This window comes from Opisthocomus hoazin, chromosome 9 (genome assembly GCF_030867145.1).
Source record: "Opisthocomus hoazin isolate bOpiHoa1 chromosome 9, bOpiHoa1.hap1, whole genome shotgun sequence".
NCBI lineage: Eukaryota > Metazoa > Chordata > Aves > Opisthocomiformes > Opisthocomidae > Opisthocomus > Opisthocomus hoazin.
This window is the reverse complement of record NC_134422.1, coordinates 40,850,406-40,869,098: the sequence shown is the minus strand read 5'-3', so window position 1 is coordinate 40,869,098 and position 18,693 is coordinate 40,850,406. Positions and strand designations below refer to the sequence as shown.

General features: G+C 40.7%; 1 protein-coding gene across 1 annotated transcript; it reads left to right on the top strand.

Moving 5' to 3' along the window:
* Nucleotides 1-270: 270 nt before the first annotated feature.
* SLC40A1 (solute carrier family 40 member 1) lies at nt 271-17,218 on the top strand. The gene is made up of 8 exons (XM_075431221.1): nt 271-512; nt 701-768; nt 4,966-5,125; nt 5,995-6,110; nt 6,442-6,568; nt 9,978-10,220; nt 12,097-12,762; nt 13,912-17,218. Exons 1-8 carry the CDS (start codon nt 470-472, stop codon nt 14,229-14,231), a joined length of 1,743 nt encoding a protein of 580 aa, XP_075287336.1. The 5' UTR covers nt 271-469; the 3' UTR covers nt 14,232-17,218.
* The last annotated feature ends 1,475 nt before the right edge of the window (nt 17,219-18,693 follow it).

Genomic DNA, 18,693 nt, shown 5'->3' with positions numbered 1-18,693 from the left:
CCTGAGCCCGCGTCGGACGAGCGAATTCTGCCCCGCCTGCCCTAGAGCGGGCGGCTGCCTCGGTGAAATCCCTTGGGTTTGGGCACCTGGTTGGGGTTTTTCTGCCGGGACCCGGTGCGCGGTGGCGCGAGCCCAGCCCGCCGCGCAGCCCGGCCCCTCGCTCCCGCGGCGGGGGCGGGGCCTGCGGCGGGGGCGGGGCCTGCGGCGGGGGCGGGGTCCGGCGCCGCGTACAAAGGGCGGCGCGCGGCGCGGCCCGCAGCCCCCGCGGCAGAGCCAGCCGGGCGTCCCGCGGCGCTCGGCCCCCCCGGCGGCGCAGCGCTCCCCGGCCGCGCCCGGCGCATAAGGCCAAGGCTTTCCGACTTCAGCTACAGTGCTGGCTAAGTCGGGGAAGGCAAAGACGGAGCGAAGCCGCGCGTCCCCCCCCGCCTGCTCTCGGTACCGGGCTCCGGCAGCGGCTGAGCGGGCCGGCATGGCGCGGGGAGCGGAGCCGGCGGGCGAGCGGCGGCCCTGCGGTCAGTGCGCGGAGGAGGAGGAGGAGGCGGACGGGTGCGGGTGACTGGGGCGGGGGGGAGAGAGGCCCCGCCGAGGCCGCCGTGGGGTGCTGCCCGCGGGAGGTGGGCTCCGGGGGCGGCTTCGCTCGGGGAAGGGCGGTGGGCCCGCCCGAGTCTCCCTGAGCGTGTGTTGCTTGTGTCTCGTGTAGGATCCGTGGTTGCCTATTTCACGTCGGCAAAGTTTCTGCTTTACCTTGGACACGCACTGTCCACTTGGGTAAGTAAAGTACTGGCCTAGTAGCAGCAGGGTTTCGCTAGCCCAGCGATGACTTACATGGACGTTGTTGGTACTTGCCAAAATATCTTCACAAGATAGCCCACCAGCACAAAGACAGGGCTCTTGTTACAATGCCTTGCTGTTAAAAGCCTTTATGATCTTCAAGTGGTACGTTGCAGTCGCAGATGCAGTTTTCAGTAGTGCAGAGCAGTGCAGTACTCCATTTCCCGCGAGCCTGGTTCAGTACCTTTTTATGGTTTGAAGCAACTACAGAATTGGTGAGACTCCTTACAGAGTAAGTTCCGAGTGAAAGAAATGAAGCACAGTCCGTAGCAGAATGAACAACAGTCCGTTGCAGCAAGTATTTGAATGGTTTGTATACTTACTGATGGGAAATGCTCACTGGTTACAGGGGACCTATTATTGCCACTCATTAGCAAACCTGTAGAGAGTGTCAGGAGATGCCTGCTTTTCTGTCAAAACGTTTGCCTTCTGAAATGCTTTCCTTCTGTACTAAAGTAACTCACTACACCAGTTTTTACTCACTTGAAAGACACTAAAAAATCTTAAAATATGCCCTAAAAATAGACAATCTGCTTCTGTTCCATAGGGGAAAATTAAGAGTATGTGTATCTTGTAATACAATCTTAACTCTCCATTCAGTGGCTTGATTCAAAAAGAAGTGGAAACTTTCCTCCCTGATATTCCATTTTGTCTTTAGTCCTGGATTTGGAGTGGCTTAGTGTGTGCTTTCTGTGGCATTGAACAGATGGCTGATACCCAGTTACAGCATGGCATACCTAACTCTGGCAGCTCTGCTTTCACTAACCTGAAAGGTCATACTGATGTTTCTGTTCATGGGGGAAGGCTTGGAGTGGTATCAAGCGCTTGTTTAAACAAGTGCAACATTTTAGCAATTATTAATGTTATTGAAGGAGCTGGGTGGTGGGTATTTCTGTTTGGCTCACTGCTTTTCAGAGGCCAGGGTTGTTACCTGCAGCAGTTTTTGTCAGCGAAGTGCCCAGCTGGCAATTGAGCCATCCCTGCTTGCTCCTCCCTGATGAGCGCTTCAAAGCTCGGCAGCAGGACTGCCCTCAAAGTGTGTGAGTAAAGGTGACAAAGCAGAGTTCGAAAACCAGGTCGCATGCCGTCACAAACATTAGGCTGCCAGATGTCTGTTCAGCCCTTTAGTGATATTAATAGTATACTCCTTGTTCCGGTGTGTTTTCTTCTGTGCTGAAAATCTTGACTCAAAAAAGCCCCAGCCAAACCTGTTGAAACAAGAGAAACACAGCTTATTTTGATGGAACTGGGTGCAGGACTGCACCTTTTGTATCTCCTAAGCTTTAGTGTCCCTGAAGTCTGGGTGTTTTTGCGAACGGGAACAATAAACAGGCACCTTAATCTTCAGGACTCCAAGTAATAGATCATCTTTGTTCAAAAATGGTTATGTCCACAATTCAAAACCTGATAGAAATGTAGGTTTTGCTGTAATGGAGAGAGCTGATTTGGTTTCTGTGTTACTAAGCCATTCCCAAATACAGAGAAGCTGTAAATGATTAAATGTGTCACATCCCCACAAATGTTCAGGTTTGAACAAAGTCTAGACTATGTCTTTAAGCTCTTGATCAGTAAAACATTTGACTGTGTGCTTGGCCTCGGTGATCTTAACAGGCTGGACTGCACTGCTGAACTGAAGTCTCAGACCTTATGCTGTTGCCTTGATGTTTTTAATTCATTGCTGTCTGTCACTCAGCAGTAATGGAAGAACAGAATGAAACTGGTTTCACCTTGTTAGTGCCAGGCCTAACGCTTGCCAGGAGGTCAGTTGCAACTTCCTGGCCTTATCTGTGCTGCTCAGGAGGCCTGTCGGTGGGTAGCAGCCTGGCTACTGCTTAACTTGGGGGCTGCAGTTCTGGGCCAGGGTTGTATACGTTCTGTCCGAGGTGATTATAAGGATAGCTATAATGACAGAAGAGCAAGAACCATCTTAAAAAGGATGGTGAAGCTAAACAGCTGTAGTTATTTATTTAAAGGAGTTGAAATATACGCAGTTTGAGACATTTTAAAGTGGGATTAAGTATATATGATCAAGGTTTTACCCATTTCTGAAGGCAGTGTTTACTGTTTAAAGTTCGGTAGATCTCAGCTTGAAATGACATACCTGCTTCAAACCTCTGCAACTCACTGATTGTTCTTCTGTGACACTAATAATCTTTGCTTGCTCTTTATGGTCTTTAATTCTTGAAAGAAACTCATGCTTCCGAGTTGGAACAGCTTTAGTTACACCAAAAACTATCTCTGTGGGTTGGCCAGATCAAAATACCCTGGGTAAATGTGTTGAATAAGGTTGAACAGAGTTCACGGGCTCCTTAAATGAGATGTATAGCAAAATCACGATCTCTCTGGAGTCAAAGGAATCTTCCTATGAGTTTCAAGTGAGATCAGTTTTCTTGCTTTGACAGTAGTGGCTGCCACTGACTTTCACATACTTACTTTTTTTTTTTTTTAAAATGCCTTTTTCATCTTGTCAGAATTAGGGTACTGAAACCTCTCTGCGTAAAGAAAAAAAAAAACAACCCAAAACTTCTGGTGTGATATTTTAATATGAAGGTACTATTTTGGCTTGTTTTTCTAGCTTAAGAAGCAGTTACCTGGGCTAATCAAAACTTAGTTAATCCACCTGCATGTATTTTAAGTGAAATTCAGTAAAGAGGTACCTCAGATCATACTAAATTTAAGTGAATGCTAGGCTTGGGAAATTATATTCCTGTGTTTTCATTGCTGGAATACTTTCTATATGCTTCTACTAACTATGGAATAAAAGTGGAATGTATTTTATAGGAGGCTTTAGTGTCCCTAGAGAGTAAAAATTGGTTTATTATGTATGAGAGGGCACCTCTAAGCTGATCATGCTTGTGTTTGCATTTTTTCATTGATTTTAGTCAGAAAACATTTTCTTCCTACATGAGTGGGATGTAATTATTTTTCTGGCTATGGTTAAGGAAACAAATACGAATGTTTACATGTTACAATGTTTGAAGAAACCTCCTTCAGAGAACAAAGGCAAATTCTTTTTGTGCATCTGTGCTACGTTGAAGACTTTAATCAAACTGCAGTGATTTTGACCCTCCAAATAGCATGCTTTTTATGTATCGGTTGATGGGTGTATTACGCACTATGTTGAATTTGGCACACTTTGCTTTTTTAAAAGTGCTTTTATGTTACGCTTCCTCCAGCCCTTTAGAGTAGTTGAGGTCTTTAGAAATCTGTACTATTTTCTGTATCGCACAGCAATTGCTTATTTAAGATAAGACAGCAGAATAAAGCAGTTTTACGTTTGGTTTATAAATGAATAGTGTTAGGGACCCTTATTAAGCAAAGTGTGTGCCCTGGAATAGTAGGAGTGATTTCTATTCATCTGTTGTGATTATCTAAAGCATTTTCTGTAGTGCATTTCTTGCCATACCTTTAAAGTGAGATATGACTCCTATCAAATGAGAACATGAAAACCTTGATGTATTCATTAGCAAGTCACAGGTCTCTCTGGTAGGAAAGCTGAAAATGTTTTGAATAGTATGATAATTACTTCACTTGGACATGTTTAGCCTTTTGGGCTTCTTTTTTTTACCTCTAATAAGTGGTATCAGACCATGGAGAGTTTGTATTCCAAGCACTAGGTTAAACTAGCAATAGGCTAAATAGGTTGAACTAGCTCTGATATTCTACCTCTCAGTAATATGACGGTGCTTAACATCAAAAAGAGCTGAAGTCCATTGACTTCAGAAACTTCATTTCATGTTTAGGACAACGCCTTCCTTGATTTACCCATGTCTATCCTATTGTGACTTGCTTTGACTTTACTGGCTCTTATGTTTTAAAGCAGCATTTAAGCTTTGATCATCTATGCACAAACTGCCAGCTTGAAAAGTTAATTACATGGTATCAGTAATCAATAAATCTGTTGCTAATATTTGGTCTGTGCTGGAGAATCTATGTAAGCTTTCTGAGGTTTGTTGGATGTGGCTGGTAGCAAACTTTGTCCTGTAATATTATAATAGAAGATATCTGGGATTTTTGATGTGGTATTACAAGCTGTAATGTTGTACTTGTCAGGACACTAATAAAATAGTCAACTTATGTGCTTGCAAAGTGCAAATAGTAATGTTGTGTATGTACTCTTTGTTACTCTTAAAGGGAGATCGTATGTGGCATTTTGCTGTGTCTGTATTCCTGGTTGAACTGTATGGAAACAGCTTACTCCTGACTGCAGTCTATGGACTGGTTGTGGCGGGATCAGTGCTTCTCCTGGGAGCCATTATTGGAGACTGGGTGGACAAGAACTCCAGGCTCAAAGGTTAGATGCCTGGAGCAGGTTATTTACTTAAGGATGGATTAAATTAATGGAAAAAGATAAAGCTGTTAGAGTTAACTCCTCAAGTCAGATATGAGAATGGGACTTACTCATTTTTTTCAAGAAGGATAGTGCTTCAGAGTGGTAATGATTATACAAGATAGTGTCAAAGACAGGGGGAAAACAGTTTTACGTCACGGTATGTCCACTGCTCAGGCTAAACCTCTACGATCCATAGAGATGTGCAGAAATGCAAAAGGTAAAAAGCATGTAACCTGAAGGACTACAGACCAAGTTCTTCACAGTCTAATACTAACATACACTCACATTATTGTTGCTGCCTGTCTAGATACAAACATCTTCCACTGACGTGTGAACACTCACTGCATTTGCATTATACGTATTTTAAATATGTATGCGCTAATCCGTTCTATAAATAACATGACATCAGGTTCTTCCTACACATTTTTACTTTCCAAGATTTACAAAATTACATCACTTCCATGGTACACTGAAGATGAATTTTAGAGACTCAAGCTAAGTCTTGGTTTTACCCCTTTAAAAATAGCGTCAGCATTTAAACAGGTACAGTTTGGTTTTTGATTGAGGAAAAAACCTTGGGCTGTAAATGAAGAGCTGTGAATTGTTAAGAGTGGTGATGTTACATAAGATGTTAATTTGTTTCTCTAAGACAACAGAAGATTCAAACTCCAATATGAATTATAGTTTTACCACTTATATTTTGGGGAGAGAATAGGAAAATAAAAATAGTTCAAGAATCTGTGCATGTTCCTTAATTGTAACCCCCTTAAGCTTACAGTTGGCTCTTTCTTATGTTCATAATTGTTGCCCTCTGTTTTGATTTAAAACAGTGGCCCAGACATCCTTGGTTGTACAGAACGCGTCTGTCATCCTGTGTGGTATTATCCTGATGGTTATCTTCCTGTTTAAGACACAGCTTTTGACCCTATACCATGGATGGCTTCTTGTGAGTGCTTGAACTTGTTAATAAGGAATTAACTTAAAGAAACTTTGGGGAGCGTGGGAGACAGATGAATTTTTATTTTTGTCTCTAGTCTGTTTAGACATTCCTGTGAGCTGAAACTGGCAAATGAAACTTTGAGCTAGTTGGGTAAACAGAGATGATTGTTTTCTGTCAGGAATTGTAAAGTACACTTGGTCTTGTTTTGTCTGAAGAATAACACTAAAATATATGGATTCAAATCTAAAATTGTCTTTTCTGGTTGTACAGGGTAGGAATGATTGATCTGCCTGCTTCCATTTTCTCACGTTGTAACTTTTCCCCCCCATCTCTCTAGACGGTGTGCTATATCCTGGTTATCACAATAGCAAATATTGCTAATTTGGCCAGCACTGCCACAGCGATCACAATTCAGAGGGACTGGATTGTTGTGGTTGCAGGGGAAGACAGAAGCAAACTGGCAGGTGAAATATGTTGCCTTTTTAATACCTTAAATGTCTATCTTTCCAAGTTTGATTTTAGACTATAGTTTTACAGAGGTCAGCACAGCTTTGAGTTCCAGATATTATGAGAAAACAGCAGGTAAAAAGGGCAGTCTTTATTTTGCTCTTCCCTGCTCTGGACTACACTCACGGAGATTAGAAATTACTGTTGTGATTACACTTTGGTTAGGCATCCCAAAACTTGTTTTGTCCTCCTTTTAGTCCTACTGCAGCTTTGTCAGGAAAGCTTTATTCGTGCTGAACAAATAAACATACACCACATTCTTAAATCAAATAACCAGTGTTTAATAGAAAAGCTATTTAACTTCCAGGCACTTAGAGCCAAGTGTTGCAATACTTTATTTTTAGGTCCCTGAAATGAAACAGAAAACTGTTGCGTAACTGGGCTCCTCACATAAGGATCAAAGAAAGAGGTACATGAGAATGAAGTCCAGAACAGTAAAGTAGGTGGATCAGGAAATTGTCAGTAGGAAATGCTGTGCATGCAGATATATTTGAAATCTTGCACTTCTGTAGCATTAGATGTCTAACTCGGAGCTATGAACAGTTTTCTTCAGTTGGAGCTGAAAGCTCCGTATTCCTTTGACATCTGATGCCTTTGGTATTAGACTACAGACTTAAGCTTGTTTTATGCCTAGTAAACATTTTTCCTTCTTTTTGCCCTTTCTTGTACAGTGGTGCGGCATTATTAGGAGGGAGAATGTGTTCCCATTCAAATTCTACTGCAGCTTGGTGGTCATGATACTATTTGGATGTGAGGGATTGTTCGGGATACTCCCCAAGGATACATTGACGGAGCCCTGGCCCAGGCTGCCCAGGGAGGTTGTGGAGTCTCCTTCTCTGGAGATATTCAAGACCCGCCTGGACAAGATCCTGTGCAGCCTGCTCTGGGTGACCCTGCTTCGGCAGGGGGGTTGGACCAGATGACCCACAGAGGTCCCTTCCAACCCCGACCATTCTGTGATTGCACCCGACTCCTTTGCCGGGGGGATACTTCTAGCTGCAAGGCCATTCACACCAAGGGGTATACAGTTGCTCTTTGGCTGTGCTGCTGCTCTAACAGGCAGTGTGGAAAGCAGCATTTTTTATGATGAACTTGGGCAGGCTGTGTGGGCTCCGAATCAGCTCTATAAGGGGACTTAAGCCTTCCCAGACAGGGGAACCGATACTGAAGTGCAAACAAGGCACAGAGCAGCGTAACATTGGCAAGACATTTATAGCTTGCTAAAGTAACTCTGGGACTAAAGTTTTAAGTCTGGCACTGGTGAAGTTTAGATACCTCCAGGCCTAGTCAGTATTTCAGCTTCTGGACTCTAAATTTGTATGAAGCTGTCTAAATTGCTCCATAAAGTTCAGTTTACATGCCAGGCTCCTTTGAGGGATTTGAATCCTATATTGCAGACTTATTCTTGATATTTGTCTCCAGTGATGGAATCTTACTTCCCTATCTCATCCAGGAGAGACTAGTTCTTAGATGTGTTAAAAGTGACTTGCTTTCATTTCCCAGTATACAAATTTTCCACCATAGTCTTTTATTTTGACCTTGCAGTGCCTTCCTAGGTCATGCCTTTTGTAGAGCAGCAGTACAGGTTAACTTTCTTTATGCGCGTGAATCACAAGTAGAAAAATTATCATCTATCTGTAAAAGCCTTGAAGTTCTAATGGTTCTCATTAACCTTTCTTCTTGTGTCAGATCTTATTCAGCAAATCATCTTCCCAATCCCTGTGCTACTTACTACACATGAGATAAGGTACAGACCACACCTGCAGAGAACTGCTGCATGGGAGGCAGTTGTGCCTCTGTACTGCTTCATGATCTCAGACAGAACTGTATGACCGCTTTCATTCTGTACTGAAAAAATCAGGCAAGAGGTTACTCTAAATTCTTATGCAACTTAATTTAAAAACGAAAAAAAACACCCCACTGGACTAAGCACCTTACTTCAACAGATGTATCTAAAGGATCTCTTCCAGGCTGAATACCATTGTTGTATGTTTAATCATAATGTGACTTGGAGACCGTTGAAATTCCTTAACTTAAAAAATTAAATGCCAGCACTGACTTTGCAGCAAATACTGTTGTCCGTCTCTGCACTGTTACATTCCCTCAAAGAGGAGCCTTAGTTAAGTAAGCTAGTAGAATAGCGAAATAAAAATTGCCTTGGCTTCCCCTGCTTCATTATCCTTGATTATTTTTTCCATTCACTCTTACTTTGTACCTTTCCTGAGTGGAAATACTAGCTATCCTCAACTCAGAAAACAAAGCGTAGTTCTTGGAATTTCTGAAGCCACATATTCAAGTATCTAACTTGCTTGGTTCACTGTCAGTCAAATGGTTAACATTGAATTGACTATGAATTCTAAATAGAATAACCTAAACATTTCTTTGAGTGACAAGGAGTAATTCTTTTCATACTGATATACAGTTTCAGTTGCCCGTCAAAAGCTCTAATTTCATAATGGGACTCAAATGGGTTTGAGATCTGCTTCTAAGCAGCATGAAGCCCTGATATGCAAATCCATTGAGCATCTAGCAGCTTTTAGGAGTGGAACAATGGCATCAATAATTGAAAACTTAAAGGAGCCCAGAGGGTGTAATGACACTGAGGTGGATAAGATTGGGGAAGGTAAAACATCCCCCACCAGCAAATGGAAGATGCATTCGTGCTAAGAGTGGGCTGCTCGTTTTTGGCCATAAACATCGAAGTGTGGAACAGAAAGGAGTGAGGACTTTGCTCAGTAAGTTCTGAGAATGCCTACATCTGCCATCAACCAATGTGACTCAATAAGGAAATTTAAAGCCATTTCAAAGGTCTGCCGCTATCATGGTGGGTACTGTGGTCACCGGTTATTAGAAGTAAATGGAGGAGATTAAGAAATACATGATCCAGTATTGGGAGATAGTTGCTAAAATTATCTTTACGTGAAAGAGTTCTACCATAAGAGATTCCTATTACTATCTGGAGTTGTGCATGCTGGGTTTGAAAGTTACAGAGATAGGCTTAGGAGTCCATAATGTCACTAGGATGTAAGGATGATCTGATCGCATGACTAACAGTTTTACCTGCCAGGACTATGCTTGCACTGTAAACCCAGCATGCCAAACCTGGAAGACCTCATGCAGGCAAAACTGGCAAGAGTAGGGTTTGGCTTACAAACACCTTTGTTGGTCGCAGTAAACTGAAATGTTGGAACACTCTAAAGGTGCCTCTGGTTATCAGTCTAACTCCTGCTCCTGCTGGAACCACTTACAGTTGGAGCAAGACTTCTTAGCTTGATGTGTATATGTGTGCAGTCCTCAATTGTGTAAGTGAATATTTTGTTGTAAGTGTTTAGCAATTACTTCATATCATCAACTCATTTCTGACAGATATGAATGCCACAATAAGAAGAATTGATCAGTTGACCAATATCTTGGCCCCGATGGCAGTTGGTCAGATAATGACATTTGGCTCCCCGATGATTGGCTGTGGATTCATTTCTGGCTGGAACCTGATGTCGATGTGTGTGGAATATCTGCTGCTCTGGAAGGTTTATCAGAAAACCCCTACTCTGGCTCTCAAATCTGGAAAAGTTGAAGAATCGGAACTGAAACAGCTCAATGTAAAAAAAGGTATTGAAAACACAAAAGTAACTGTTCAGATTCACAGTATATTCACTGTATCAGTCAAACTGAAGTGTTGACTTTTGTCTTCTACAGACGCTGCTTTGAGGCTATATAGCTTTCTACTTATAGCTTGAAGGTTTCAGGTTTTCGATATAGATAGAGATTCTAACCTAAGTAACAATAGTTTGTGCAGCTATTTGAGGAATCCCATAAAAAGCAGTGAAAGAATGAATTCTCTACTCTTAGTTAATCCTTTAGAGTATATCTGCCTTGTTGCTTAGGGCTGATCGCAAGGAATGCTCCAATCCATCTATACCATGGCTAATAAGCTGACAAAGCCCTGCGCTCTGTGGTGTGTACAAGCAAAACAGCCTATGTAGGACTCTCTTGTGCTAACTCACCTCTGCTTACTAATAGTACTAACAGGCTCGTGGGGGTTGTAGAATAGGTGGCAGTATTTCTAGTCTGGCATGCTTCAGTGAGTTCCATGTGCTGCAGGAAATGGTGGAGAGAAAAAAAATGTACTTTGACCTCCTACTCTGGTTCCTTGGCCAAGCTAAACAACTGGGATTTGCGGTGTATATGGCTATGACTGTAAGCAACCTTAAAACTGATACTAAAGTTACTTTAGATAGTCCTAATACCAGAAGTTTAAATTATTTCAGAAGCAAACTTGTTAGGAAGTGTTTGAAATGTCAGGTACTAGGGTACAAAACTTAAGCACTTTCCCATTTTTAAGATAGCAGTTTGACTACTATCGAAAGCTCAAGCTATGGGCTCCCAGCGACAACATGTTGTGGGTTTTTGTAAAGAAAGATTATAAATAATTCATATTTTTATTTTAAAAACTGGCTAGCAATCTGTTCTTTGCTCAATATATAGTGAGATAGGAGGCTGCTATTAGAAGTGCTGAAGAGACCAAACTTCTTCCCAGCCAGCAGGTGCATTGAGGTGATAGCTGGTCCAGTAAGCTATTGGGCAAGGCTGGTGGTGTATGTAGGATGAGGGAGCAAGATAAAGAATGTAGAAGGCTCTATAGCTTTGAAACTGGCTCTTGAATGCTGCTAAAGAATGACTCATTTAGCAAATGTCAGTATGTAGGAAGTATCTCTTAATCTTTGTTATCACAGAATTCTGATTTCAGTAGACCTGCATTTTTAAAAGTTGCAGAAATACTTCATGTGTCTCCCTGTATGCGAAGCTTGTTTCAGACTTGACAGTGTAAAAACACTGCTTAGGCATCCAAAAGTTTGTATCATTTCTATCCACATTACTAATCTCACTGCTGCTGTGGGTTTTTGCATTTTTGTATGTGCCCAGTGGAAGTACCTTTCTCCTAGATTAGAGTGAAAATAGAATTGCAGAAAAGCATGATCTGAGATTTTTTTTGTTAGGTCAAGTTTTGAAAGCTTTTGGCTTTGGTAGGCTTCAGGAAGCATCTCTGCCTTGGTTCTTCTACCATGATGTGAGATATTGACAGATGTTGAAGTATTCCCTACTTTCTGTGGTTAGTGCATTTAAACACACTAAGCTATGTTAAAATGCCAACTAACACTGGCATTCATTAAGCAAATAATTTCTGTGTGGAAATGGAGCATTCGGTCGCAAGTCCTTTGAACACAGCAGGCTGTGCTTTCTCCTACTGCAGTTAAATTAAAGAAGCAGGAGTTTAAATTGATAGGGATCAACTTTGCTTGATCTTACTCTACAGGTGGGATTTAAGAACACTTTAACATGTTTAAGTAAACCAGAAGAAGGTTGATTGCAGAATTTAACTGATACACTTCTGCAGCAGTGAACTAACTGCAAGCAGCTGTCTTGCAGTTTACACTCTGCACTTTCCGGGCAGAACTGTGTCTAACAGTTACATTTCTGTTCACAGAGAGTGACGTGAAACCCGCTGAAGGAGTGCAGTTAATTGTTGAGAAAGATGTAACTGGCTTTGAGCCCCAACAGGAGAAGGAAGTCAGCTGCGCTGCCCGGATTGCAGAACCTTTCATCACGTTTCGTGATGGATGGGTTGCGTACTACAACCAGCCAGTATTTCTTGCAGGCATGGGTCTTGCATTTCTGTATATGACTGTTCTGGGCTTTGATTGCATTACTACAGGCTATGCGTACACTCAGGGGTTGAGTGGCTCTGTGCTAAGCCTCCTGATGGGTGCCTCGGCAGTCACTGGAATCATGGGAACGGTAGCGTTCACTTGGCTTCGTCGCAAATGTGGCCTGGTTCGCACGGGCCTTATCTCTGGAGTTGCTCAGTTTGCTTGTCTGGTCTTATGTGCCATCTCTGTATTCATGCCTGGAAGTCCTCTGGATCTGACTGTTTCCCCATTTGCTGACATCAGTGCCAGGCTGTTTGAAAGTGAACCATTACCTACTATAGCATCTCCAGAAGACAAGCCTGACATGGTTTTTGCAACTGGAATGCCCAACTTGTTAAACGGGTCTACTACTCCTGCTAACGGCGACCCAGAGATGAGTCCTGAGCCTGTGCCTTTAATCTCTGTTAGTCTCCTGTTTGCAGGAGTCATTGCTGCTAGAGTTGGTAAGTATTGTGTCTCTCTTAAAATCTGATCTATTGACTGCTTTTCATTCTAAAAATTACAGTGCTTGTCAACTAAATACAAATTTGAGTTTAGAATTGCAGGCTACAATTGCAGTGTTATATCGCATTTCTAAGGCTAATTCATTATACCTCACATAAAAATGAAATGATCTTGCAATAGTATTGCCAGTGCAGAGACTGCAGTACTAATGTCTCGCATATCATATATCACTAATAGGAGAACAGTTACCATATTTGGACATGAATGTAACTTGATTTTTGGAATGCTCAGGTCTGCATGATCTTCCTTCACAACCAAATAACACCATTTGTTAACAGGAAACAGAACCAAACACATCTGCTGTGAAAACCTTCAAACTTAGCAGTTTACTAAATGAATCCATTAAATAAATTCTCTAACCTTTAAACTTGTGGCTGGCAAAGGAGTTCAGCACAGAAACTTTGACTTGGATGACAGCTTAATTTTTCTGAGGAATTGCTGGTTAGTGTAAGATTAGTATCTGTCAACAGAAGAGGCAGTCAAACACATAAATGTGATGAGCAGTAATTATCATCTGTTGTACTCTTAATTTCTGCAACTTTTGCTGAATTTTGGAGGAATAAAATACTTGATTCATGTGTATTAGGATTGTTTGCAAGATAAACTTTTAAAATTGAATTATTAATGGACTAAACCAGTATAGAAGCTAGTTTCAGCTGAGACTGTTGTTGATTTTTATGTATTCTGCATAGTTTAAAATGTGTTTGATTTTTTTTTTTTGCAAACATCTTACGCAGAATGTAGCATACATAGCTAGCATGGATACACCATAAGTAGTTGGTTTACAGCTATTTAAATAAGGAACAGATGAGCAAAGTATTGTTAACTTGATAGACATGTTAAAGCAAGATGTGACAGGCAAGTTAATGTGTCAAGCTGTATGTATGACTTCAGGAAATATTAGCAACGGGAAAGTAAATTGTTTTTGACTGTCCATGTGAAATCCATTGCAGTCTGACAAGAGGTGAGCTTGTCCCACGTGTTTTTGGCAGAAATGAGTGTTTGCAAGTATGAATTGAATTGTGCCAGTAATGAAAGCTTACCGTGAGAAGCCCAGTTGTATGGATAACTGTTTTTTCTCTCCATAGGCCTTTGGTCCTTTGATTTGACTGTCACACAATTGCTCCAAGAAAATGTGGTAGAATCTGAAAGAGGCATCATAAACGGTGTCCAAAACTCCATGAATTATCTTCTTGATTTGCTGCACTTCATCATGGTCATCTTGGCCCCAAATCCGGAAGCTTTTGGCTTATTGGTGCTTATTTCTGTGTCTTTTGTTGCAATGGGCCACATAATGTACTTCAGATTTGCCCAAAAAAGCTTGGGAAAACAACTTTTTGTTTGTTGCACTCCTGATCCCAAAGCAGTCTCTGATGGTTCACCACCTGGTAATACATCTACTGTCTGAAAGGATCCACTTTTCTTACTAACTTGCTACACAAATATCATGGCTAAACACATATACTGCCTTTTGTGACCCTATCTAAGGTGTTTCTCTAGAGTTGAATGCATAACTTAGCTGTCTGTGGAAGCTGTCTCAAGACAGCTAAAATTCATCTTACAGTGACCCTGTAGAAATGTTTCATGTTTGGCAGAGGACAGCCTAGTTGGATCTTAGCAGCTGGTGTTTCAAAGGACCCCCATAAGTCATACACCTAGTGTTTGGTCACAAAAATAACATTGCAGTTCTGTTGCTGACCCCCAGAGTGATACTGTTTAGTGGTTATACATACTCAAGTTCATGAATTCTGAACCATTCTTGTGCTCATTGAGCAAAATAAGAGGGGTTTTTTTGGTTGCTTCAGGATAACTTGATACACAGTATTTGATTTTGTGGGGTTTTTTTTTTTTTTTCCTCCCCTTACCGTGTACAGTTCTGCTCCCCGATCTTTTCAAATTAGTAGAAGCATCCTTCTTGGATTCCTGAAGCAGACTCCTAAGTTCCAATGTCTTCGGAAAACAACTTTTTAGTGATTTATCTGTTTTGGTTTAACTTTACAGAAACACCTTTGTAGTTTTTTTGCATGTTTCATTACAATTTAGATGAGTTCTAGGTACAAGATATTGTATTACACTTCTGTTGCACTTCATAAAGTAACCATAGTCTCAGCTTAGCAGAAGCTATTGACGTAACATTATAAAGCATGGCTTTTTTAGTTGCAAATGGCAGTTCTTCTCAGGTTTGATGTAGCAGAAAGTGCTAAGGTCAGGAGTACTGGTACAGAAAGATAAAGTCTGGGGCTAACTTAGTTTTTGCCTCAGAGTACAAGCAGCTTTAGTTTATTTTCAAATGCTGTTTTCAGAAACCCTACTAAAGCCTCATGTATTGGAAAATTTAGTATTCTAGGCAAAAGAAGTACAAAAGTGGATTACTTGCATTTACCTGTTTCACATGTGTGTGAATTTTTGACTTGCTTGTTCTAAAATACCTCTAGAATAATGAGATGTTGGACTGTGTGGCCCTCTAAAGCAACTTCAGAGCAATGAAAAATGATATATCCCTCTGATTTTCAAAGTTCTTGCTTTTGTTTGTTTTTGTTTGTTTTTTTTTTTTTTTTACCCTGCATGTGTCCTGACACAGTACTTCCATAGTCACTAACCGTGTGTGCACTTTTGTGGAAACTACTCTATGCACTTTGCTTTCTCAGTAGAGTTTGAACCCAGTAATATTCCAAGTGGTCCTATGGCATGACAGTATGACTTCTAAACTTAAATCTTTGTAAAATGTTTGTTTGCAAAGTAAGTAGTATGCAAAAACATACATCAGCAACTTGTGAAAAGTTTCTGCTAACTTTTAAGGTTTTTTTATTTTAGGTAATGTCTTTCACACAGTCATCTACATTGCCAGACTTCAACCCTGAAATGTGAGTGTGTGAACTCCATTGACATGAAAGGCATTACACCGGGGCTGAATCTAGGCCATTCATCTTAAATTTTGTAATGATTATATTGTATATCAACTAAGTAGAATGTCAAAAACCTCTAGTGGCTTTAGTCTCAGCTACAGTATTTTATAAGAGGAGTGAAAGTGAATGAATGGGGTCAATGTACAACCAATGTACTGGTAGCCCTCAGTATTCAATCACTGGATGTAACAATTTCTCTCCTCTAATGGGACCAAAACTAATCATTACTGCTATTATACTGAAAGTTTCTCAGGGATGTTTTCACTAGGTTTATAAGTGTTTATACTTTGACCAAGCTTTTGAGTCTCGTTTTGATACAATAAAATACATAAGTTAGAGTAGATTTACAATTTGTGACTCAATCCTGAGTGTAACTTCTTACAGAAAAGGGAATTTTGCCATCAGCAGAATTTAAAAGTCAGAAGACAAAAAACCAAGCTTATCTAGATCTGTAGACTAAATATGCCCAAAGGATAGCCTATGTGATAAGTACGCTAGTAAACAAAGTACCTCTGATTTGCCAAATATGTTTTTTCATGTGTATCTAAGCTAAATTTGGACCAGATGTTAATATTGTTGAATATAAGTAAAGGTAGCCCAAATGTCAGTGAATGCCTCTATGCTGCACTTTGAGGAACATTTGAATGCCGCTGTATATATTGGACTCGCTGGCCATCAGAAAAACAAAGCTGAAGATGCAGTTTCTTGTGGGCTGTCTGTAGCCTACAGAACCCAGGGTGCCGAAAGCCTAATGCTGTGGCATCGAGCACCAGACATCCCAGAGAGGATGTGTTCCTGAAGTCTGGAGGGCTCCAAAAACAACAAATAGATGTTCCCAATAGATGTAACAAATCCAATGTTTCCATCTGTTCCCAGAGTCTTTTTTTCCAAGTGCAATGTAGTCTTATTTGAGTTGAGTAGCAATTTGTTTCAGAAATAGTTCCACTAGATAGTGCAGTCTGGATCTGAAGCCAAAAAAGTAATGTTGGGAAGGGGGCTGGACCTTTATATTTTGTACACATAATGTTGCTAGGATTCATATGTGCAGATAGACAGCTGGAAGGCAAGACAATCCTAAAAGGGAGAGAAGAAAGGTGGATGCTAGCTTGAAGAGGAATAAGGAGGTCTAAATTGGAAATCTAGCTTGTATTGGTCCGAGTAGATGTCAAAAACTATGCTGCTTGAGCACAACCCATGTGTGTGTAAGTCTAAGATGTACACAGACACCTGTACTGATCAGTGCTTTGAAACAAGGTGGAGCCTGAAGTCTTACTTAGCAGGACTTTCATTAAATAAGCAGTTTTGGCCTTGTATTTATTTATTATTTTGAAATGTGTCCAATTTGGATGAAAACTGCCCTTAAAATGTACGCACTAGAAATCAATCTTACCAGAATAGCATATTTTATTATACAACCTTATGCTGGACATGGTATTGATTTGTGTATTACTATTGTTAAAGCTAATGAATAAATTTGCATAAAAATGTATTTGTCCTGTATTGGTTTGTGGGCATCTCGGTGTTCTACATTTAACATGGCTCTTGTAGATGAAGGTTTTCTGTAGTGATGGAATGGAAACTGCCATGAAGCACAAACAAACAGCATTGAGGAGGAAGCAAACAAGTGTGGTAAAAATCTTTCAGTGACCCTAAAGCTCTGTCTCTAGCGAACTGACTTTTATTTACCATCCACAGTGGGAACTTATGACATGATAAGTGAAGCTGTGGTCTTAAAACCTCAACCCAGGACCGGCATTGATGATAGAGCAGTTTTGTGTATTGGCTTGCTGAGCAACCAAAAGCAAATGATTTTACCTTCCCAGTCATCTTTTTCCCATATTGAATTCTGCCTTCTGTAGCAGCAACCTATAGGTGAGAGCACTAGGCATGAGTGGTCACAAATAAATGTGATACTTTAAATATTCTGGTGTTAGTCTTGAGAAATACTTTGAGTATTTTATACAGGACTGCTTCTTGTTACATGTATTTAGGATACGGTTGCTTGATGAATCGATGTTTGGAAGGATGCTGTGGTCATTCACTAGGATTTCCCTGAACTGATTTCACCTTTGAACTAGAGGTATTCCTCGGAAAATACCTCTATGGGTTGTTCCCAGTTATGTTATTACTATGTTATTCCACTATGGGAATTAGAATTATTAGTTGTAATAATTAGTTATTCCCATGTTGGAATTAGAACGTGGTGAGTTAGAACTACAGGCTTTGCATATATCAGAACTGGTAGCATCAGGGGAAGTGATGTGCCTCTTTAATAGGAGCTGCCAAAATGTCAGTGTTAAAATCAAATCACCAATTTTCATTTTTAGGAGTGTTTACCTCCTTCACTGCCACTTACAAACTTAGAAAAATGTTAGAATACTGCCTTGAAAGTGTAGTTAAATTGATCCACCCCTGTAGGTACAAAGAAAAAGAATAGTGAATGGTATTCTGTAGTATACCTAATGGATAAAGAACACCTTTTTGAGTGAAGAGGCCCATCACAATTTACCATTTAGTGGTTTTGCTGTTTTCCTTTACTCAGGTGTTCACATTTTTGAAAGTTCTGAGTTTTCTAAGACCCTGTGGAATTTAGTGCTCAGCAACCAAAGGCAGAATGATTGAAGATACCTATCACTTTTTACTTGCTTATTGCACTACTTTGCTTACTAGGTAGTTGAGATAGCCCTGCCTGGGGAAGGCCATGTATATTGTGTGTTAATGTATTGTAGTATTTTTGTCTGGAATATTTATTTGCTTTGATTTTCAAAAGAGTTTTCTTAAACTGAACACTGATGATATGAGGATTGAAAATTGAGTCTTGTTAAAGGAAAAAGGATAGAGTGAACTCGGTCCCATCAATTGAAACTATTTTGTATTTCTGCTTTGAAGAAGTTAGACTATGTTTTGCAACTCTGAAGGGCAGAAAAAGCTGATGTTTGCTTAAAGGCTTGCAAAGTGCATGGA

Excerpts from the sequence above, each read along its gene's own strand:
- SLC40A1 (XM_075431221.1), top strand. The coding sequence starts at position 470 with ATGGCGCGGGGAGCGGAGCCGGCGGGCGAGCGGCGGCCCTGCG. Across the intron at positions 513-700 it reads GGGCGAGCGGCGGCCCTGCG|GATCCGTGGTTGCCTATTTC; the intron begins GTCAGTGCGCGG and ends TGTCTCGTGTAG. Across the intron at positions 6,111-6,441 it reads TATACCATGGATGGCTTCTT|ACGGTGTGCTATATCCTGGT; the intron begins GTGAGTGCTTGA and ends CCATCTCTCTAG.